Source organism: Anarhichas minor, unplaced genomic scaffold, assembly GCF_050575085.1.
Source record: "Anarhichas minor isolate MPS153535 unplaced genomic scaffold, ASM5057508v1 ptg000158l, whole genome shotgun sequence".
Classification (NCBI taxonomy): domain Eukaryota; kingdom Metazoa; phylum Chordata; class Actinopteri; order Perciformes; family Anarhichadidae; genus Anarhichas; species Anarhichas minor.
In genome coordinates this window covers 7,501-29,206 of record NW_027466604.1, presented here as the reverse complement: position 1 = coordinate 29,206, position 21,706 = coordinate 7,501, and the positions used below count along the sequence as shown (strand labels likewise).

General features: G+C 42.5%; 2 protein-coding genes across 2 annotated transcripts in view; one reads left to right on the top strand and one right to left on the bottom strand.

Moving 5' to 3' along the window:
- Positions 1-729: 729 nt before the first annotated feature.
- Positions 730-11,477, top strand: LOC142943915 (protein MTSS 1-like; the record flags this gene model as incomplete). Its single annotated transcript, XM_076085476.1, has 12 exons — positions 730-814; positions 1,728-1,819; positions 2,356-2,430; positions 3,304-3,315; positions 5,643-5,800; positions 5,976-6,083; positions 6,212-6,303; positions 6,794-7,019; positions 8,714-8,974; positions 9,592-9,759; positions 10,159-10,315; positions 10,846-11,477. Coding segments are annotated over 12 exons (2,066 nt in total), but the record flags the coding sequence as incomplete, so codon positions are not given.
- A 4,954-nt stretch (positions 11,478-16,431) lies between these two features.
- LOC142943914 (transmembrane protein 65-like) overlaps positions 16,432-21,706 on the bottom strand; it is a 10,261-nt gene continuing 4,986 nt past the window's right edge. Inside the window, exons 5-7 of the mRNA XM_076085475.1 lie at positions 19,647-19,689; positions 19,376-19,481; positions 16,432-19,010 (exon numbers count right to left, since the gene is read on the bottom strand). Of these exons, the coding sequence (XP_075941590.1) occupies positions 18,861-19,010; positions 19,376-19,481; positions 19,647-19,689 (299 nt within the window). The 3' untranslated portion in view covers positions 16,432-18,860. The remainder of the gene's footprint in view (positions 19,011-19,375; positions 19,482-19,646; positions 19,690-21,706) is intronic.

The following is a 21,706-nucleotide window of genomic DNA, read 5'->3' as shown; positions in this document are numbered from 1 at the left end:
CTGCACTGACAATCAGCTCTCTGCTGGAGTGTCCTTGAGCAAGGGACACACTCAGGACAAGTCGCTATCAGCCGCAAAGGGCTGCTGTTGTGGAGGCGACCTCTGACCCCTGACTTCTCTACTTCAACAGAAGGTTGTCAAACCTTTTGTTTTCTGTTTTCTTCTGTCAGCTGCAGCCAAAGTCACAGATTTGATCACGAGTGGCTTTCTGCTCAGAGGCTCAGAGCCGAGCGGGTCGGCCTTCAATTAGAAGATCGACAGTTTGATTCCTGGCTCCTCCAGTCCATGGCGATGTGTCCTTGGGCAAGACACTTAACCCCGAATCGCTCCCAAAGGTCAAAGGTTGTGCCTACGGTGTATGGATGTTGGTGTGAAAGATAAGTTGGTCCTGATGGGGAGGGGGCACCTTGCATGGTGGCCATCAGTGTGTAAATGGGTGAATGATGACATGCAGCGTCAAAGCGCTTTGAATAGTCGGAAGACTACAAAGGCGCGATACAAGTACACTCCATCTACCATTACATTTAGAAATCTCCATATTTTAGAGGCTGAAAACAGCATGTTTCTGGCATTTGTGCATGAAAAATTACTTAAATGAGTAATTGATTATCAAGATATTTGGCGATTATTTTTCTGTGGATTAATTTATCGTTGCAGCTCTTTTACACGTTTTTTAAAGATCTTCTGCAGCCACATTTTGACAGATTGTGTCTCTGCGTCTGCTTTCAGGAGGCACCAGAGACATCGGTTCAGCCCTCACCAGGATGTGCATGAGGCACCGCAGCATCGAGGCCAAACTCCGCCAGTTCTCCATGTGAGTAGATCTGCGTGTGTGTGTGTGTGTGTGTGTGTGTGTGTGTGTGTGTGTGTGTGTTGAACAGGTGTAGCATCTCCTCCCAGCTCTTCACGGCATCCAGCTCCTCCTCTTCCTCCTGCGTCAGCTTCCCATCCTCCATCTCGCTCGCTCAGCTCGCTCCCCATCCTCCATCTCGTTCAGTCTTTGCTTCTGTCTAACCACATTATCATGGCCTCCTTTTTCTTTCACCTCTTCTTCACCTTTTCTTTCATTTACCTTGTCTGCTCCTAAACCCAACTCGATCATCCTCCTCCTCCTCCTCCTCCTCCTCCTCCTCATCTCCCTTTCTCTGCATGAGTCCATTAACTCTCCCAGTACGATGGGAGAGAGTCGGTCAGGCTGAAATGAGAAGATGAGAGCTCCAGCTGAGTCGGTAACTCATTTTTGGGATTCAAGAGTGGAACCTTATTAAAATGAAGGTGTAATAATACTTTTAGTTTTCTTTAATTAATACTTGATACATTTTATTTATCTGTAGGGTTCTTTCCATGATATTGTCAGACTCTTATAATAACAATCTGAGACTTTTAGTGGCAGAAACAATCACTTTTATTGGACGTACATTGACGTCAATACTGGACCAGTTTCAAAAGTTTGTTTTATAATGACTTATTACATTTAAACATTTAAAAAATAATTAATAATATATTTTAAAATAATAATAATAATTATAGCTATCAATATTATTTGTATACATTATTTACTATTAAAATAAATAAATAAAAATTATGAAAAAAAGGGGGTGAAAGAATAAGTAAGTAGATAGTCAGTCCGGCTACATTTTGGTCTATATTTCTTTTACATTTTGGATTATGAAGCGGATTATGTGGACTTGTGTTTTCTGACCGTGTGTGTATGTGTGTGTTGGCAGGGTGTTTCTGGACTGTCTGATCAACCCTCTACAGGACCAGACGGAGGACTGGAAGAGAGTCGCCAACACTCTGGACAAAGACCACGCCAAAGGTACACAACACCGTGTACACGACACCGAGTACACAACACCGAGTACACAACACCTAGTACACGACACCTAGTACACGACACCGAGTACACAACGCCGAGTACACGACACCGAGTACACGACGCCGAGTACACAACACCGAGTACACGACGCCGAGTAAACGACGCCGAGTACACGACACCGAGTACACGACGCCGAGTAAACAACGCCGAGTACACGACGCAGAGTAAACAACGCCGAGTACACGACGCAGAGTACACAGACAACAAGTGAAAGCAGACACCATGCGGTTTATACATCTGTGTGCTGGTCATTGACTCTCTATATTTTCATATGTCTGCATATCTAACCATAAAACATGTTTCTTTGCACACCTCACACTGTGTGTTCATCCATCTCTACGTGTGTGTGTGTGTGTGTGTGTGTGTGTGTGTGTGTGTGTGTGTGTGTGTGTGTGTGTGTGTGTGTGTGTGTGTGTGTGTGTGTGTGTGTGTGTGTGTGTGTGTGTGTGTGTGCGCGCGCGTGTGTTTCTCTACAGAGTACAAGAAGGCCCGTCAGGAGATCAAGAAGAGATCTTCAGACACTCTGAAGCTGCAGAAGAAAGCAAAGAAAGGTTTGCTTTCTCTTCCTGCTTTGATCACTTCTGAGAGATTATTATCAAGTTGCACAAACACTCAACATCACGTTGACGTTTGTAATAACAAACTGTCATCAAAGAGTTGGAAAGAATGGGAATGGTTCGGTATGAGTGAGTCATGTTTAGATGAGCAGTGGTGTTATTGTGGTGTTCATAACTACTTCAGTCGTGGTATTAAAGTGATGTAACATGAAGGCGATCCCTGTCATCCAAACTTAGATATACAATATATTTTTCCCATGATTCAATGCTTCTATAAGACATCTGCTCAGAAGAGGTTCATTAAGGATGAGCTCATTAAAACTAGTCTAGATGTCACCAGATCACAGAATCACCGAAGAATCCGTCACTGGAAAGTGTTTGTAAAATAAACTACTTGTTGGTTTTTGGATGATCTGTCAATCGAACTCTAACCGAAGCCCGTCGGGAGAAAAACGCTTTTCTCATCAAGACAAATATTTCTCTTCTTTATATGAAGAAAAACTCTCCAGTTCTGATATAACTGATGCTAACGCAGCAGCTACGCTAACTTCTTTAGGAGCTGCAGTCTAAGCCACGCCCCCTAGCTGTCAGCAGCTCCTCACAGGAAGCTAATTATAATCCAGTAATATAGTATATATTATCCTGTATAATGAGTATTTATACCTTTGGTACTTTAAGTGTATTATGATGCTGATACTTTTACTGGAGTACAAATCTGAATCCATTACTTTTGTAGTATTAGTACTACTTTTAAGGTCAAAGTACTTTTTCCACCTCTGAAGAAAAGTCAATGTTTTTTTTGTTTTTTATCTGCCTCCTTCTCATCCTGTGATGTCCCATCATGCACTGCTCTGTCCATCTGTCCAGCTGATGTATTTGGTAAGTCGTTTTCTTACTTCTTGTCTATTATATATCCACAAAAAGACACAGGATTACTTTATTATCTACCGACAACTCATCTTTTTGTCCTTCAGAACAATCCCCCCATGTCTTTAGTCTAGTTTGGTTTTAATGTGGCAATAATAATAATAATACGAATAATAATAAATAACTGTGACTGGTTTTGACATTAATGTAGCAGGTGGAGGAGAGCAGATGTGTCAACAGGGAGATTACGAGACAGAATGTTTTGTTTCCTGCAGTCAGAAAACACTTCCCGTCTCTCTGACAGCTTCTCGTGCTCCGTGTTTCCTAAATTCACATCCATCTCTCTTTGGTCGGCTGAAATATGTTCCCACGTGGTTTAGATGTTTGTGTGACTCACAAAAACCGAAGCCGCGAACACAACAAAAGATCGGAGTCGAGCTAAATGAGAGTCTTCAAGGAAAGAGCTGGTTTCATGTCACGCAATTCAACCACGACAAAACACAGCAGGGTAACCGACTGGAATAACATGACTCAGCTAATCATATTATCTTTACCACAAATATATATCAATGTTGTTTTTCAACTGTTTACGATAATATAAAACAGCAAAATGCAGAAAACCTTAATTTTAGAAAAGCTTGAACTAAAGACAAAATATGACATTTTATAAAAAGTAAATACATAAATAAGTGAGACTGCATCCAGACCATTTACTCCTGTGACTCCATGTTTGCTGCTAATTAGCAAGCGTACTAACAGCTAAACTAAGATGGTGATCATGTTCAACATTACACCTGCTTTAGCATTAGCATGTTAGCTCAAAGTACAGTCTCGCTGTACTAACATTTAGATTGATACTGTTATGTAATCTTCTGTTAAGCTGCGGTATAACAGCATAACATAACCGCTCACAGCAGATATGTTGTTGAATAGCTTAGCATAGCATGACAGGCTAGTGTGTAACATCAGATACAGTAGGATATCACAACATGTTGTAACACAGAATAATAACTTTAAAAAAGCCTGAAATACATCACATGTATGTATCACAGTTAGAGTGATGAGAGTTGATGCTTCTCTCCTCACTTAGCTGCAAAGAAACGTAACGAAACACCAAAACAAGTCGTCTGCTTTCAGAACAAATAGTTCCGAGTCTGATTCATCGCATTAAAACGAGACTTATGATGAGCAGAAACAAGAGCTTGTTGTTCGGGCCGACACTCGGTGGCTTCCAGCGTTTCTAAGACAAAGTAAACAGGACCTAGGATCGACCCCAGAGGAACCTCAGATGTGGTCGAGACTTTCCAGCCTTGTTATTACGACACGAGAAAACTCCCTCTGCAGCAGAATGGAGAGATTCAGAGAAGAGGGAAATATAACTTGTGATTGAACTTGAATTGGAATGAAATTAATGTAATGAGAGAGAGAGAGAGAGAGAGCGAGAAAGAGAGAGGGAGGAAGGAAAAAATGAAGGGGAAACCTCTGCTGAGTTGGAACGAGTGTGAAAGGAGAGTGATGGAGGGAGGAGTTCCCTTTGTAATCCCTCTGAATGTGATTGAAGATGAAGAGAGACATTAAAGAAAAGCTGCTTTTATTTACTCTGAAGTAGCCGAGTCGGCTTTCAGCAGTCATCTGATTTCCTAATAACCTCGTGAACAAGAAGACGTCTGTGTGTAATTGGAGTAAACCGCTGAGCTTGGCCTCGTATCTCACTGGAGGAATTAAGGACTTTAATTATATGTTTGTGTCTGTGCTGAAGAATAGACGAGGAGTTTACAGAATGATCGTTGATTTATTTCTAGCTCTGTGGAATCGTGTAAAAGACATTTTGTGACTGAGTTTTTGTGGTCTTTGTTGACAGTTTATTGAAGAATATAGAAAAAACAGACTTGTCCTTTAGAGGGAATGTATCAAAGAGAACAAATAGTTAAAACATTTGATCATTGTTAAACATACAACATGATCCTCTTACTTCACATCTCTGCATATGATTTTGTATTTTGTAATCAAATGTCTGCAGATGATAATGAGCCCACTAATAATGTTTGGTGTGTGTTCGCTGGATGCCGGCGGTTGTTTTTCGCAGGCGTTGGAGAGAAAACTCCTTCAATTCTTTTAATTGTGGGTTTTAAGGTTTGTGAGAAGCTCTAACTATTGTTTTGAAGCGATCGGTTGTGTTTGTAGTCTCAGAACAGGATGTTCTCTCCGGAACGCAAGTTGTGTTTAAGATATTAGATTTCACAGGTTTCTCCTTTCTGCCTGCTCTTCTCATATTTGGATTTTGATGTTCTGCTCCAGAACATGTGATTATAAGTGTGTGTGTGTGTTTGTGTCTCCAGGCCGCGGGGACCTCCAGCCTCAGCTGGACAGTGCCATGCAGGAGGTCAGCGATAAATACCTGCTGCTGGAGGACACGGAGAAGCAGGCGGTGAGGAAGGCCCTGGTGGAGGAGAGGAGTCGCTTCTGCTGCTTCGTCTCCATGCTGAAGCCTGTCGTGGTCAGTCTCACATCCAAACCACTGGTTTTATAAGAACCAATAAAAAAACAGCAGCTGTGACGTTGAAAGTATCACCCTGCAGACCTGAGGGGTGTCTTTTTATTAAGTTTTAATGCAGGTCAGCAGCGTTTTGTTGCAGAGTTCTGAGCCGGTCGATGTGTTTGTGTGTCGTCAGGAGGAGGAGATGTCCATGCTGGGGGAGATCACTCACCTCCAGACTCTGAACGACGACTTGAAGGCTCTAACTATGGACCCGCACAAGCTGCCGGCCTCCAGCGAGCAGGTAGGACCATCTGAACAGATGAACCCGGTCCTCTGATCCAGGAGACGGGCGGCTGTTCACACGCTGCAGAGGTTCTGCTGACGGAGGTTCGTTTCCCTGAGGTCTCCTCTTTCCGTCTCTCTCTGCAGGTCATCGTAGACCTGAAGGGCTCCGAGTGCACCTGGTCCTACCAAACTCCGCCCTCGTCGCCGAGCACCTCCAGGAAGTCGAGCATGTGCAGGTTGGTTTCCATGTCCACAGATACTACCTGTTATCCTGACAGACCTCCCCCAATACGCTGACGCGGCTCATCTGTTACCCAGCTTGTACTCTGCTGCCTCCCTGTGGTCCAAAGGGGGAACTGCAGCTCTGTGCGTTTAGATGTATTTTCTGTTGTATTAGTATGAAGAGGGAAGGAAGAGTTGCAGCTGATACTTTTCTTTTCAAGCTTGTGGAGTTGTGATCAGGATTGTTATTCAGTGACTAGACGGTCAGTGTGAAGATCTAGTCAGTAAGTCAAACAGTCTGACAGTCCAGATATGTCATCAAGGTGTTGAACTATTCCAATACTTTCTTCGTTAACTTGACTCCCATTTCATCCCTCTCCTCTCCTTCCCTCTCCTCTCCTCTCCTCTCCTCTCCTCTCCTCTCCTTCCCTCTCCTCCTCTCTCCTCTCCTCTCCTCTCCTCTCTTTCCCTCCCCTCCTATCTCCTCCCCTCTCCGTCCTGCAGCAGTCTGAACAGCGTGAACAGCAGCGACTCTCGCTCCAGCGGCTCTCACTGTCACTCCCCCACCTCCCACTTCCGCTACCGCGCCTCCTCGTCCTCCTCCTCCTCGGTGCTCCCCCAGCAGGCACCGGCCCGCCTCTCTTCGATCTCCTCCCACGACTCCGGCTTCATCTCCCAGGACGCCTTCCAGTCCAAATCCCCCTCACCCATGCCCCCGGAAACCTCACAGGTGAGGAAAGAGACACCGAGGCAGTCGGAAAAGCCCTCCAGGTTGCAAGGATACTGTGTGTGTGTGTGTGTGTGTGTGTGTGTGTGTGTGTGTGTGTGTGTTTGCTGAGTCACGCCAGCAGCAGACGATGTTCACTTATCGCCTACAGGGTTTCATAAGCAGAGATTCACGGGAACAGAAAACAGAGTCACTTAAAATCAGTTCTAGAACAAATCAGTTATTTCTATTATTGATGAATTTGTCCATTTATAAAATGAATATCACAGTTTCACTGCGTCCTTGGTGACACTTTTAAATGTCCTGTTTTGACCGACCAGCAGTCCATAACTCAGATATTCAGTTTACAAAGAAATAAAACAAATCCTCACACTGGAGAAGTTGGAACCAGAAAAGAGTTTGGTTTATTTTGGTAAATAAATTAATGAAACAATTAACCAATTATCAAAAAAGCTTCTGATTAATTTTCTGGCTGTTGGCAATTATTATTATTATATTATTATAAATATTTGTTTTTGTTATTAAGATTTTCAATTCCAAGATGTTAATTAAAAAGTCTACTTTATGCCATTATTTGATACATTATGATAAATAAAACGTATATAAGTAAGATGTACATACTGTGGATTATCTTGAGTCATGATTCCTGGAAGGAGACTTTACTGTTGATTTTTTTCAAATGTTATTTTTTGACGCTTTAAACACCACAAGCCGAGTAACATCTCGTCCCATCACATTGGAGCGAAGGCAGACATCTCCAACACTAGACAACTCACACTAAAACTAACTAGATTGATAAATAGAACTAAAGGTGAGAGGGACAATATGTATTTTAGATTTTGGGGTGAACTATCCCTTTAACAAAAAATTATAACCTGAAGATTTCATGTTTTATCTTGAGGGAAGCAGCTGCTTAACGTCACCGTGTTGACCTATTTGGATTGGAACCAGGACTGCCAGGACTGTAAAATAGGAGGTTTCCTAAAGGGACTCTGGTGTTCGGGAACACTACCACTGTTGTCCACAGGGACCGCCAGAATCAACACAAGATGAACATTCGTTGTAGTAGCTTTAAAATCTCATGAAATACTCACAAAAATGTGGAAAGAACGACGTGTTTGACTGAATGATAACTGACTGGATTTTCAGTATATTATTTATGATTTATATTCTGTGCAGTTATCGAAGCCTCTATCTTCTCATTCCGCCTGCTGAAGCTGCTTCATGCATCTCTTCTTCTTTGAGCTGTTTGTTCACTTTGCTGATTCGCTGAGATTCCGTGTTTTTATTTACTAACCTGTGTCGTGCTTCTGCTCTTCTTCTGTCTCTTTTTCTCTGCGCCGCTGGCTCTCTCTGTGTGTGTGTGTGTGTGTGTGTGTGTGTGTGTGTGTGCGCGCGTGCTTTGCATGGCTCTGCTGCAGTCGTGTGTCTCTCCTTTATCTGAGGAGCCTTCCTCTTCCTCCTCTTCCTCACCCTCACACAACGAGCCCCAATCTGGGCTGCAACAGGTGAACGTCTACACGTGAAAACACACACAAACACAGAAGCTGATACAAACATATAAATCACACTCAATAATAGTGAGCAATATATCTGAGCTCCTCCTGCTCCATGTATGTTTTCACCTCCTCAACAGTCATAACCGTCATCTTTTGATTTCTTGAATTGTTTTTCTCCCTCCATCCACTCACCTTCAGTTGTCAAATGGTTTCGACCATCACGCTGCCCTCTGTCTGCACGGGGCGGCGCTGCAGGCCCAGGACACCCACCTCCACCCTCCATACTTCACCTCCTCCTCCTCCTCCACCACCACCTCACCCATCTCCTCGCCCTCCTATTCGTCTGTCTCTCCCACGTGGCCGTGGTCCCGTTCAGGCTCCGGCCAATCGGCAGAGCTCCTGCCTCTCAGCCCCTCCGGGCTCGGAATGAGCCCGACATCCAGAGTCCCGTCCTGGAAGGTTTGATCCTCATTCTCCCTCATGTCCTCGTCCTTCACCTCTCTTTTTGTCCTTTCATCTTTTGCTTTCTTCTTTTCAACTGTATTTTATTCCTTTGCTCACTTTAAAATCAAACACTTCAAGGAGACATTTCCCCAAAATGCTGTTTTGTTTCATGGAAGCAGAACTTTGAAACAACACTAACATCCCTTTACAGAAAGCTTTGCTCTCTACTGTGATGACAATGGACTTCATTGTCCTAAATTCATCATTGTTGCTTCTCTAAACGGGTTTGGACTGATGTGTGGTCTGTAAAAAGAAGTTGAACTGACAGAAAATGAGTTGAATCCTAATTTTAACAAAGATTTACAGTAAATTATCATTTAAATATCCAACACATTTGTAAATATTATTATGTTTTTAATTAATTAGTCAAATCATTGTCAAAAACAATACTTTATCTCCAAAATGTTTTCCACAACAACTTTAATTTGACTGTGTTTCTTAATAAAATTGTAAAAGCTAATTACAAATTTAATTACAAATTTGCTACAAAAGTTGCAAAAGCCAAACAGTCAAACAACACAAAGTGTAACTAGAAGCAGCAAAGTGTGATTCTTTACTGTCTTTGTGTGCAGGACTGGGCCAAACCAGGACCTTACGACCAGTCGATGGTCAACACCCTGAAGAGGAGCAGGGACAGGAGAGAGACTACAGATCCCAGCAGCCACCACGGCGCTGACCTCACCACGACAGGGGAGGAGCCACAGGGGGTGAAAGGAAACCACGCTGTGACATCACACAAGGTCAGACGGTGGTCGTATTGGGTCACATGACTTACTGCAGCTTTAATTGGAAAGAAACTTGGAAATGTGTAAATTCTGACCGTAAAGGGATTATACACAACTTGACACTTTAATAACAACATACCTGTTTTACTTGTCTCTTTATTTTTTTATCACATTTTTTTATCACATTTTCCTATTTTCTATTTTTTAATTATGTTTTTCACTATTGCACTGTGTTTATTGTCACGCACCAATCACCAAGCCAAGTGTAACATACTTGGCAATAAACAGTGTCTGATTCTGAAGTGACATATCAGATGTTTAGCTGTTTAATTAGTGAATCAAAGAATACACAACTAAGTCAACCTGTGTGTGTGTGTGTGTGTGTGTGTGTGTGCGCTGGTTGACCCCCTGCAGGAGGACAGGGAGACCCATGAGGAGCTGGCCCGGGCGCTGGCCCGAGGCCTCCGCTTGGACATCCACGGCTCCAGCAGAGACTCACTGCAGGGATCAAGTGGCTACAGCAGCCAGACCAACACACCCTGCTGCTCAGAGGACACCATCCCCTCACAAGGTACACACACACACACACACACACACACACACACACAGTCATGCTTTCATTACATTTTTTTATTTCAGTGTCTTAATATATACAAAATGATTTAATTTTGTAACGGTACATAGTGTGGTGGGCGTAAGTGTATGACTACTTTGACATTTTTATGACATAGTGTGTCATAACAGTCATAATAATGTGTTATAACGAAGGACCTTGGCACGACGTTATCAAGCAGCAGTCGGTTAGCTCGTCTTCCACATATTAACGACACACATCCCACAAGGCACCTACGCAATCATTCATTGATGCAAACTTTAGCTGCAAAACCTCTTTGAACAAATATACACATTGAAAATAAGCTCGGAAAATACGTGTACGAATACTTTAAGACCCTGGAGAGAGAGCAAAAGAAGGAGGAAGAGAGATTAGATTCAACTCAATACTCTTTAGAGATAATATAAAGGTGAGTATTGAGCTGAGGTTGCCTGCGAGTCATTCTGTGTCACTAGTCGTGTGATTAGATTGTTCTCTGTTCCCTCCAGTATCAGACTGTGACTACTACTCGGTGGGAGCGGATCACGAAGGCGAGCATCAGCAGACGTCAGACTTTGATAAATCCTGCACCATCCCCAGAAACAGCGACATCAGTCAGTCGTACCGCCGCATGTTCCAGTCCAAGCGCCCGGCCTCCACTGCCGGGCTGCCCTCCAACCCCGCTGCCATAATCACCCCGGGAGTCGCCACCATCCGACGGACGCCATCCTCCAAACCCAACCTGCGACGGCCCTCTGGGGGCCTTAGCTTGGGCCCCATACCAATCAAGCCCCCCATGATCCCAGTCAAGACCCCCACTGTGCCTGAACATCCGGGTTTCCCCAGCAGGGCGGCATCGGAGGACGGCAACGCATCGCGAACCCCGCTCAGCCCCGCCACCACCCCTCTGTCACCGAGATCCGTCCCGTGGGAGACCCAGCACCCGAGCCAGGGGTCGGATCCTCCCACCCCGCCACCGCAGCCCGGCAGTCGGGTGTCAGAGTGGGAGCGCCGGCCTCTCCCGGAGCTCCTGGAGGAATCGGAATTATGCGAGGTGGAGGATTTTCTGGTGGCTATCCGACGAGGCGTCAGGCTCAAGAAGACGTCGACCAATGACCGATCAGCGCCGTGTATTCACTGAGACGACACGGGTCGGCTTGACTTGAGCCATTTTGCGTCCCTGTCTGCATATCAGCAAATATGCTCTTGAAGGGACACAAAATGGTTATTTAACAAGTTAACGCAAATTGGAGCTTTGGCATCAAATGGATGCCGAGGTTTGGAGGAAGTTGCCCAGAGACTCTGATCGAGGATCAGTTTAGAAATTAGCTAACAAAACTTTGCATTTAAGTTATAGAAATGCTGAATTTGCTGAGAAACTTGGCACCATCACCTTTATCTTTTGGCCAAAGAGAAATAGTTCAAACGAGGGATGACAACCCCTTTATTTGCGGTTTTGAGAACAGTTTGAGAGAGTTCAGCGAGTACACACATAGTTTAAAAATCTCTTTTCTGAACTGAAAGAAACTAATGTTGGTAAAGTAGAAGTTTCTCGTCTCGATTCAGATTTCATCCAACAACAATCTAGACCTTCGTAAAGCATCGATCGACTTGTTCCGGCAAAGAATTAAAAGCACTTCTCTCTTTAAAAAGAAACCGTCAGTATTGCTCTTTGACTAACTGGAGGTTTCTTAACACTGGTGCTGATCCGACATCAGTTACGCTGGGCAACTTCAGCACAAAAAAGAACAGAACATCGTTGTCGAACAAGTCATAGCAGCGACTTCTTAGATTAATGCGTCGTATTGGAAAGAAATGACAGATAGATACGATTCTGGAAGGGTTGATGGAGTATTTTCAAAAGATCAAATCATGATTTGTATGTACATATTTATATTTTGACGTGTTTGTACGTTTTGTTTGTCATACATCCCTTAGTCTCCCGTTTCCACTCAAGGTGCCAAAAGCCTGAGGGCTCAAATATTCTCTTATCTAATTGAAATTATGCTGGAACTTTTTCTTTCTGTAAAAACATAGACGAGGTGTTCGATAGAGAATAAAAGAAAGACAAATTGAGCTTCTACGCAAACTGAAAAGAGTATTTGTATATGTTAGCATATTGAAGAGTGGTGTTAGTTATTAATACCACACACAGTAGATTAACCTGCATGTTCTTTTTGCCCCAATATAAACAAACATTTTGTCTTTTAAATTAGATTTACCAGACAGTTAAACCCGTGACATCCCAGCAGTGGAGGTTTAGGAACTGTGGAGGCCGACAAGGTGCTGGATTTAGTCTGCTGTTAGCTGAATGATCTTTTTACAGCATTTCACTTCTGTAAAGCACTTTAAATGTTTAAAAGAAAATCCAAAACAGGAGAAACTACATTTTTTTTCTTACATCTACACGTTGTGAACTTTGTGGGCCTCCAGGTTCACGAACCCTTCTGTCCCAAAATGTTGCTAATCTACCAGCTACAGTACGTAGCAGCTGTGTGTTAGCATACACGTCCAGGTCCATGGTAGTAATACTTAGCTATAGTAGCCTACTTGGAGTTCTGTGGATCAGTGTATTGGTCTGTTACCGCTATGACGTGTACACTGTTTGGAAAGAGAACCGGTTTATAAACTGGGATCGAGCTTCCTTTAGTCTTAAACTATCTGTGCTTACTAGCCATCAAACACCAACTGTCCGCAATATAGAGCGATGTTTTTAACACTCTGGCAGCCATGTTGGAGGTCTACAGCTCACAGCTGATCGCATCCCTTAAATGTGCAATTTGGTTGTTTTAACAGAATTTAAAAGACGTTTCACAGCCTAAAATGCTGGATGAACACGCGTACTGCACATGTGCAAACTAGTACAACACACCTGTTGTTAAACATGCTATTGTTTCCCTGATGAAGCTACATTGTGAGCTGAAATCAGCCGGAGAAGCGCTAGTTAACGTTAGCGGTTAGCAGCTGGTGGGCAGCACAGTGCTGCTTGGCTAAATAACAGAGCTAACCGCTAACGTACGGAGGTAGCATTACATTATGACGTTATGAAGTTCACAATCCATTCAGTGAAATAAGGAAAAAATGTGTCAAAATATTATCTTGTAAAATTGAGTTTTTGGTGAGAAACTTAAAGTAAAATAGTTTGAAGGATGTGTTTTTGTGGCAATATAAAATCAATATTAAAGAGTTATGACTTCTTTAACTTCGGTACTTGTATCAGCCAATACTCAAGTTCAGGTAACATAGGAAGACATAGTACCAGAACAGCTCTAACTTATTTGCTGCCTAATTATTAGCTAAATATAAATATATACCAATAGATTAAATGAATCATTTGGAGAATAGCTAATGTACAGCTCTTAGTGGAAGCCATCATAGTAGCCAGTGGTGGAATGTAACTAAGTACATTTACTCTATTTTCTGTTACTTTATAATTCTACTCCACTACGATCCATATGATTAATACAAACTATTGTCCAACTGATAAATGATCAGTAATTGTCACTGGATTATAAGTAAAAGTAAAAGTGTGTTTTTACACTGAGGTATTGTTCTGATTTAGTTAGCTTAACATAAATATATTTTGTTTAAAATGATCTATTTTGGACACTAGCTGTGTGCAGAAGCAGAAGCTAGCTCTGTAGCATGATGAAATGCTACCAGACGCATCACCACACAAATCTCAGCTCTGTAGACCTCCATTATGGCGCCAGATCTATTTTGTGTGAAACCGACTGAAAATCCTCTTTTAGGTTCAACGGTCACAGCGGAACACGAGCTTAACCTGCCGTGCACTGATATTCATGTACAACTGCGACACACATACATATATATAAGCCTGTAATAGCTTGTGTAATTACTAAATGTCAAATAGCCCGATGAGCTGGTGTTTGCAGGTAATTAGCGCAACGAGCTGAAATAGACGAAACTTCCCTGTTGCTACTAAATAACTACTGTTAATAGAGTGTCATCACGAGTCATTATTTATTCATTTAAATGTTTTCAGCCATTTTATTTTGTGGCTTTACACGTTTCTAAACTCCCAACTGTCCTGTTGAGCATATAAAACATATTACAAATATATTTAATATGCATGTTGTCTTTTCATTTTATTTTTAGTTAAACTAAAGATTGAATAGTCGGCTTTTTTCTACTGGAACGATTTGTTTTTTCCTCAGTTCTGCTTCTACGGGACCAGAATGCATTTCAGATGATCTCGTGTGTTTCCCTGCAGAGATCATTGATGTTTCATATGTTGTGCGACAGCAGTTTGACAGCCTGTATGATGACTGAAGTCCGTTTCATTTCCCAGTTCAGGTTACCGAATACAATCGAGCAGCTGATGCGATAACAAGCATATGAAGCTGAATGTTGGAGCCTGTGAGGTTAAACTATGTGAGACGCCAACACACACACACACACACACACCGAGCATTAGAAGAGTGATTATTAATGAATCACATTATACACGTTAGATACAGTTTATAATCACTGGTCCGGTCCTCAGTGTGTGTGTGTGTGTGTGTGTGTGTGTGTGTGTGTGTGGAGGATATCTATTGTTTCTGTCTCTGAGCCGTCAGTAAAGCAGCCGTCAGTGTGTTTCTTTCCTTTAACATTTACACTTTACTTTGAAGACAAGTTGCCAAATCTCCTGCAGTATGTGCTCAACGACGCCCTGGATTTATTTATCTTATTCTCACTAAAGGTGCTGAATCTGGGGGAGATCGTCCTTCGATGCAGCTACTTTCTCTCCACAAAAATCCCCCAAATATTATTAAAATTACACTTCTTAAAGTGGACAACATCTAAATTATGATTGAATTGAAGTACCTGAAGTCATACTACCTAGTGTCATGATACTGGAGGGGCATTTAATGGAAATAGGACATTTCAGTTACTCAGCAAATACAGTATTAATGCTTCAAAGAACCAAAAATGTTCTCAATTAAATATGTGCACATGATGCTCTTCAGTGTTTAGTTAGATGTCCTTCTAAAAAGTTATTTTTTTTTTTTTCCTCTAAAGTGCGTTGCCAAAAAGGTTGGAACATTAAAATACAGGAAACCCTCATCCTGATTTTGATATTGTATAAAATACATAATTTATCAATGAAATTGAGATAAAACGTTGCTGCTTGTGTCATAAATATAAATATATTCTTTGATGGGGAAGAAAATAATGAATAAAGTCTTAATTTGAGCATAATTCCTGTTTTTTGGGTAATAATTTGGCCGATGGAAACATTTTAAACTACATTAATGATAAACACGTCTTACGTGATCAAGTGTTTGTGAGCTTCTATACTAATAAAGTTTCCTTTGTTTTACTTCATTTGATCAAAACAGCACATGAATGTAAAATATTGGAACCGTTAACTCAGTGAAATTTCCCACAGGCCGTGAACGCATCGTAACCGTTACAGAAATGTTTCCGTCTAATTTGCTGAAAAACTTTTCCAGATAAAAAAGTGTCACTGAATCCATCCGACAGGTTTTATTACATATTTAAACAGGTGGATACTTTAAACTAAAGACTTCATTACCCAGGAGGCATCAGAATACTCCATCACAGGCCTGTCTGTGGTTCTAGAAGTGAAGGCAATGTTGGTTTTATTCTCCTCTTGTTCTTCTGTCCAACGTCCTGAACACCGTCTCATATTTCTATGTACAGCAGCTGTTTGGAGCTCAATAATAAAATGGTAGCAGACGATGTGCATCTGAATAAAGACGCTCGTGCTTTGTCTTCTCTTAATGATTTCTCTATTTCTCTCCATCTGTGAGACGTCGTGAGGGAAATATAGTTTCACCAGGTAAAGAAACGTAACGTTTGGTCGGTAATTTTGGTTTTTCAGGATTATTTTGGTTGTAACTGTTTTCCAATTTCGTTAATTGGAAAATACCGATGCTCTATTTTATTACTCTGATTATTTAGAGGTTCTTCATGATGTGAAACAACCAAAAGGGTTCAAACTCAGAGAACTTCTGTGAGCCTTTTTAAAGAGCCTTTAAGAAGCATTCAGCACCGAATGTGACTTAAGATCTGACCTGAGAGCAGCGGAGAACAACCTGGAGGACACAAAGAGCTTCATCTTCACCTGCGGAGCCAGAGGGAAACACTCCCACATTTATTATGTTACTTTACATTGTACATGATCGATCCTTCCATACACACACATCATGTTCCAGACTGTCCACAAGATGGCAGCACAGCATTCCTTTAGATTATAGATATACATTATTGTTCAGAGGCTTCAAACTCTCTCCTCTTTTCTATTTTTATTTCTACTTCAGAGAATTAAATTCTGCAAAATATGAAGAGAAGAGGTCAAATAAAAACATAAAATCTGATCACCACATGCTGGCAAACAAAAATACAACAACGTGATATAAACATGAGATGTTACAAAAACAGCATCCTGACACAACACATCATTTATTATTACTTATTAATGAGTTGCTTCTGATTAACCACAGAATGCATCGCTCCTCGTCCTCCACAGTAAATGAATCTTCCAACGAGACAAAACTTCCAGTTTACAGTTAAACTTAAATATCTTCTGCAGTCGAGTCCAAACACTTAAAACATTGATTCAACGTTTCAGAGGTTCGTCCCTCGTCCCTCTAAAGACGAACATTTCACGTCCTCGTAACAACCATCACAATCTGTTCAATAACAGCTCAATAATTATTACAATCGTGATTACAATATTTTAAAGTTTTGGCAATTTTTAAACTTTTAGGAGGTTTGTAGGAGATGAAAGTGGATTTGCTCGTGTGATCCAGTGGCTGCTTCTGAAAGTCACTCCCTCGTTCCCTCGTCCACTACTTCCTTCATAACAGACACTTGTTAACTCTCTAGTTAACTTTAGTTTATTCTTTACATTTGTGGGCTAATTAACAGCAGACTCTCATCATTCTGTCTTAAAGAGGCGACGCATGAAACATGTTCTCACGTATTAACCAATAACACATCAAACATGCCTTCAGTGCTATCAAATGTGACGCAGTGCTTTGTTAGCAGCAAAACCCTTCCTTGTTTGTTGCATTGTGGGCACTTTGAATTCGTGCTGAAAGTTGGAGTGTGAGAGACAAAGAAGGAGCTCGAGTCTCTGAAAACGACCTGAAGCGAGAATCCAAACCATCTGGAGCTTCAAGTGTGAAGAAGAAAAAACATAAAAGACTAATTGCACAGACGGCGGGACCCAGGAGACCGTGAGAGGAGAGAAAGAACAAGATGGTGCAGACAGACGCAGAAAAGACAGAAAATAGAACTCCAGTGTTAAAGTAGTGTATCCACCCGTACAGAACATTCTCCAGCATATTATAAAAAAAAATAAAAAGTCTGATTATAGCACCGCATCACGTTCCCTCAGAGGTAGCAGTGGACATGATTCATGTTCTTTATACTTTGTTTTGGTAAAAGTTAAAAAAGAAACTAACCGACGACTGGAAAGTCTGCTCAGCTCGAGTTACGAGAAACAGAATAGTGTTTTTAGAGAAGAAGTCTCCAAACGTATAAAGTGTCTGCTGAGGAAACATAAACACATTTCATGTTCTTTAAATTACTTACAGGACGAGACGTCTAGTTTTCTACTTTGTGCTGTTTGTGTTTCTACCGTCAGGACGGGACATTCTGGATTCAAATCCCCTCTGTGTGTGTGTGTGTGTGTGTGTGTGTGTGTGTGTGTGTGTGTGTGTGGATTCTATCATATGAATCCTGAAGCACAGCTGTCGTCTGACGGTGATGAGACAGGAGAGCTCTTCTCAGGCAGCGTTCACAGAAACACATTAGTTCTGTCAGAAGAAGAGATGGAAACACAGGATTAAAGCGTCTCGTTCTCTTTGAGGGAGCCTCAGCTGAACGTCACATTACTGAAGACTAGAGGATTGAAAAGACGATGCTGATCTTAGAGTAGAACGGTTCTGCGGGGGAGTGGAGAAGAGTTTGGCTGTGACGTTAACGCAGAGAACTGTTCGCTAATATATTCAAAGTGTATTAACATTGAATACCTCGTGTCCAAACTGCACCAAATTCATCAAAGCAGCCGAGCAAAAACACCCAGCGAGTGTGAAGAAGATCGGATGAGTGAACAACAGACAGACACAGATTCATAGTTGAAGGTACGGAGACTAAATAAATGTTTCTCCTGGAAGACGTCTTTAGTGTCGCACTCGGCTGCTCGGAGGAAAAGTGACAGAAATTGTTGCGTAAAAAAAAGGTGACCGAACCACAGCGGGAACGTCGGAACCGTCGGGTTTATGGGAGGAAAACGGGATTAATATCAAAGAATGGATGATCTAAGACGAGCCGCCTTTAAAGAGGACATATTGAATAAACAGATGGCTCGCTGTCGATGCAGATGGTGAGAGAAACCAGAGAGCCGGAGCTCGTGAACATCACCGGTTTATAACAAACAGCTTCAGAGGGTTTGGAGGCTGAAGAACGTGTGAACGCTGCCTGAGACGCAGACACATCACACCGTATAAATACTTCTTTACGTTGACATCAGTGTTCGTGTGGCTCGTTAGGAAGACTGTGACGGAGCGTCGCTGCAGAGTTGTGCTTCTCTCTCCTTCTCCTTCTTCTCTTTCTTCTCCTTCTCCTTCTCGTCATCCAGGAAAAACAGCGGGAACATCCCCAGAATACAGCCGATGGTGACTCCGATGGCTTTGCCCTGCAGGAGGAGAAGAAGAACCGCATCATCATCGTTATGAGTTAAAACCCTTCACCTGTTCTCCTCTCAGACTGTAGAATTAAACTCATTTCTCAGCTGACGATCTCTTCCCTCTTCTCTGGTCTGAGGTGATGCGTTTCCTCTACCGGCTGCAGACTTTCCTGTCTTTATTTCAGCCAACGTCCTAGTTTCGTGTCTAGCTTCATGGTTGAGGGCGAGCCGTTAATGGCACAAACAAACTAAACTTTGGGGACCCTGCTTCGCTGGTTAAACTGCACATCACTCCATCTCTCTCCTCTCTACTGTCAACATAATAAAACACACAGAAATGCCTCAAAAGAAGAGTGAAACAGTGAAAAGCTCACCATGTGAGAGCTGACTCTGGTCTGCCACATGTCCACCTGTTTGGCCGTCAGGTCCGGACCCTGCATCCCCAGTTTAGACGCCAGAGCCTCCACATAACCTGCAAGACTACAAACACACAGGTGTGCAGTTACATCTGATATAACAATCATACTATATAAACAATCATTTACTGTAAAAATGCATAAACAGCGACTGGAACTGGAACCGTTTTCAACAGATTTAACTTAAAATAATTCAGATCCCTCAGAGAGCGTTTAAGAAGCTTCTTACCCGAGACCGGCCAAGTCTGACACCAGGTTCCCCCACGCCGCCGCTGCAAAACACAAAGAGGACTTTGATGAAACACTCAAACACGCAGAACTACATTTTAAATGTTTAAAGTGGTTTTATCGTCTTTAGATGAGAAACCTCAGGGGAACCTAAAGGATTTAACTAACGGATATCAACATGAAACTTCTTCAGTTCATTACTGACAGTAAGACTAGTAGTGTTTGTATTACAAGTTTTGGTGAAATGTTGTGTTTAAATATGCAAATGAGGCATTTTGTAATGGTAACTTTTGGTAAATTTAGGAGAAATCTACAGATCAAAGGGACAAAGAAGTAGAATAAACTCCTAAATGTGTATTTATGATGTTTTCTCTCCATTAGTCTGAAGGAAGACGTGTTCTAGAAGGTAAATAAACATCAATCTCTAAAGTGATCAGTGCAGGAAAACTATATTGGTGCTTCAGGCGTCTCCTCTTAAGGTCCAAGTAGAACTTAAATTAGTACGTTTTGGAGGAAAATGTGAAATAATGTGGATCCACATCGCCGCTCTATTCAACAGCTTTTCACACCTTTAAAGTCTCTCCTGCAGACACGTTGTATGAACCCGTTTATTCAAAGCACGCCGTCACTTTCAGAAATATTTTGAGGAGCTAAGACGTCGAACATGAAGCAGATCAAACGTCTGATCAGGACGTCTCTCTTCAGGGGTTTTACGAGAAACGTCACGTGGGAGGAGACCCAGAAACCCCATCAGGCCTCGAGGAGCCTCAGGATCCCAAAGGATGCTTGAGGGAATGTCTCGAGAGGAAGATGTCTGAACCCGGATAAGTGTCCGAAAAATAGAAGACGGCCGATTGAAGTTAAAATCTATAAATAAGTGTCTGTAATCCAGCTGAATCTGAACCTGACAGAACATCGTCTTTCAATCCGTTTCATTTTCCTCTAAGAGCGTCGACTTCTTCTTCTGGGATGATGTTAATCTGACAGATTTAGAAGCTCACAGAACTCTCCCGACACCTTTCTACACAAGTAGAAGAAGGTGAGCACCGTTACCCCCGTCTGAACAAATCGAGCCTCCATTTAAAGGCTTTTCACCGAGGCCGACCGAGGAGACGCTGGCGGTGTTACACGTCCCATCAGGCCCTAGAGAGCCTCAGGAGGAGCCGGAGGAAATGTAAATGCATCTCGACCCCGGATTAGTGTCCCCAAATAGTTAAAATCTACAAATGAGTGTTTGCAATCTGTGTCGTCCCTCCAACGTGCCCCACTGAGGAAGACTTAAACTCACCCACACACAGAAGGAACAAGTGAATATATAAACTCTGCGGTGCCAATTGTCCCACATGCATCTGTGTAAAAGCAGAGGAGTCTGAACAATAGATCAAAGCAGTGAAACGAGCTGAGAGAAGGTGTGAGGGATTCTCAGATCAAAGGCACTTCAGAGTTCTTCCTTCTTCTGCCTGCATGGTTTTCACCGTCGGCAACAATCGGCTTCAGAACTTCTCCGGTTAATGAACGACAGCGACGGTACGTTGGATGTTCACAGAGGGGAACCCGCTGGAAGTGTTGAAGAGAAATACTTTGTTCACGGCCATTAAAAGCTGTAACAATAAAATAAGTAAATCAGCTACGAGCTCAGCATCCCTGCAGGCCGGATGACGAGGACACACACATGAAGCAGAGTCTGGACGGATGAAGACGTCACAGCTGGAGCCAAGTATCCATGGAAACGGAGTCATCTAGTGGTGAGGAAAGGAGAAGGAGACTCTCTGGCGGGTCGTCACAGCGGAACAAAGTGAGGAAACGAGAGGCCGGCAGCAGCAGCGATGACAGCGAGGCCGTGATGCAAGAAGCTCCGACTGTTATTCAGGAACTCTGTACGACTGGTGGAAACACCGGAGACGTACGAGGAATATAAAATGTCTTAGGAGACGGCTGGTGGAAGAGGAGGCAGATCTATAGAACCAAGGCGTCATTCACTGGTTCACAAGAACACAAAGGAAGTTCTAGGAGAAACACCGGCCCGGTGGCGAGGTGTTTCTATAGAGGACGCCGTCATGC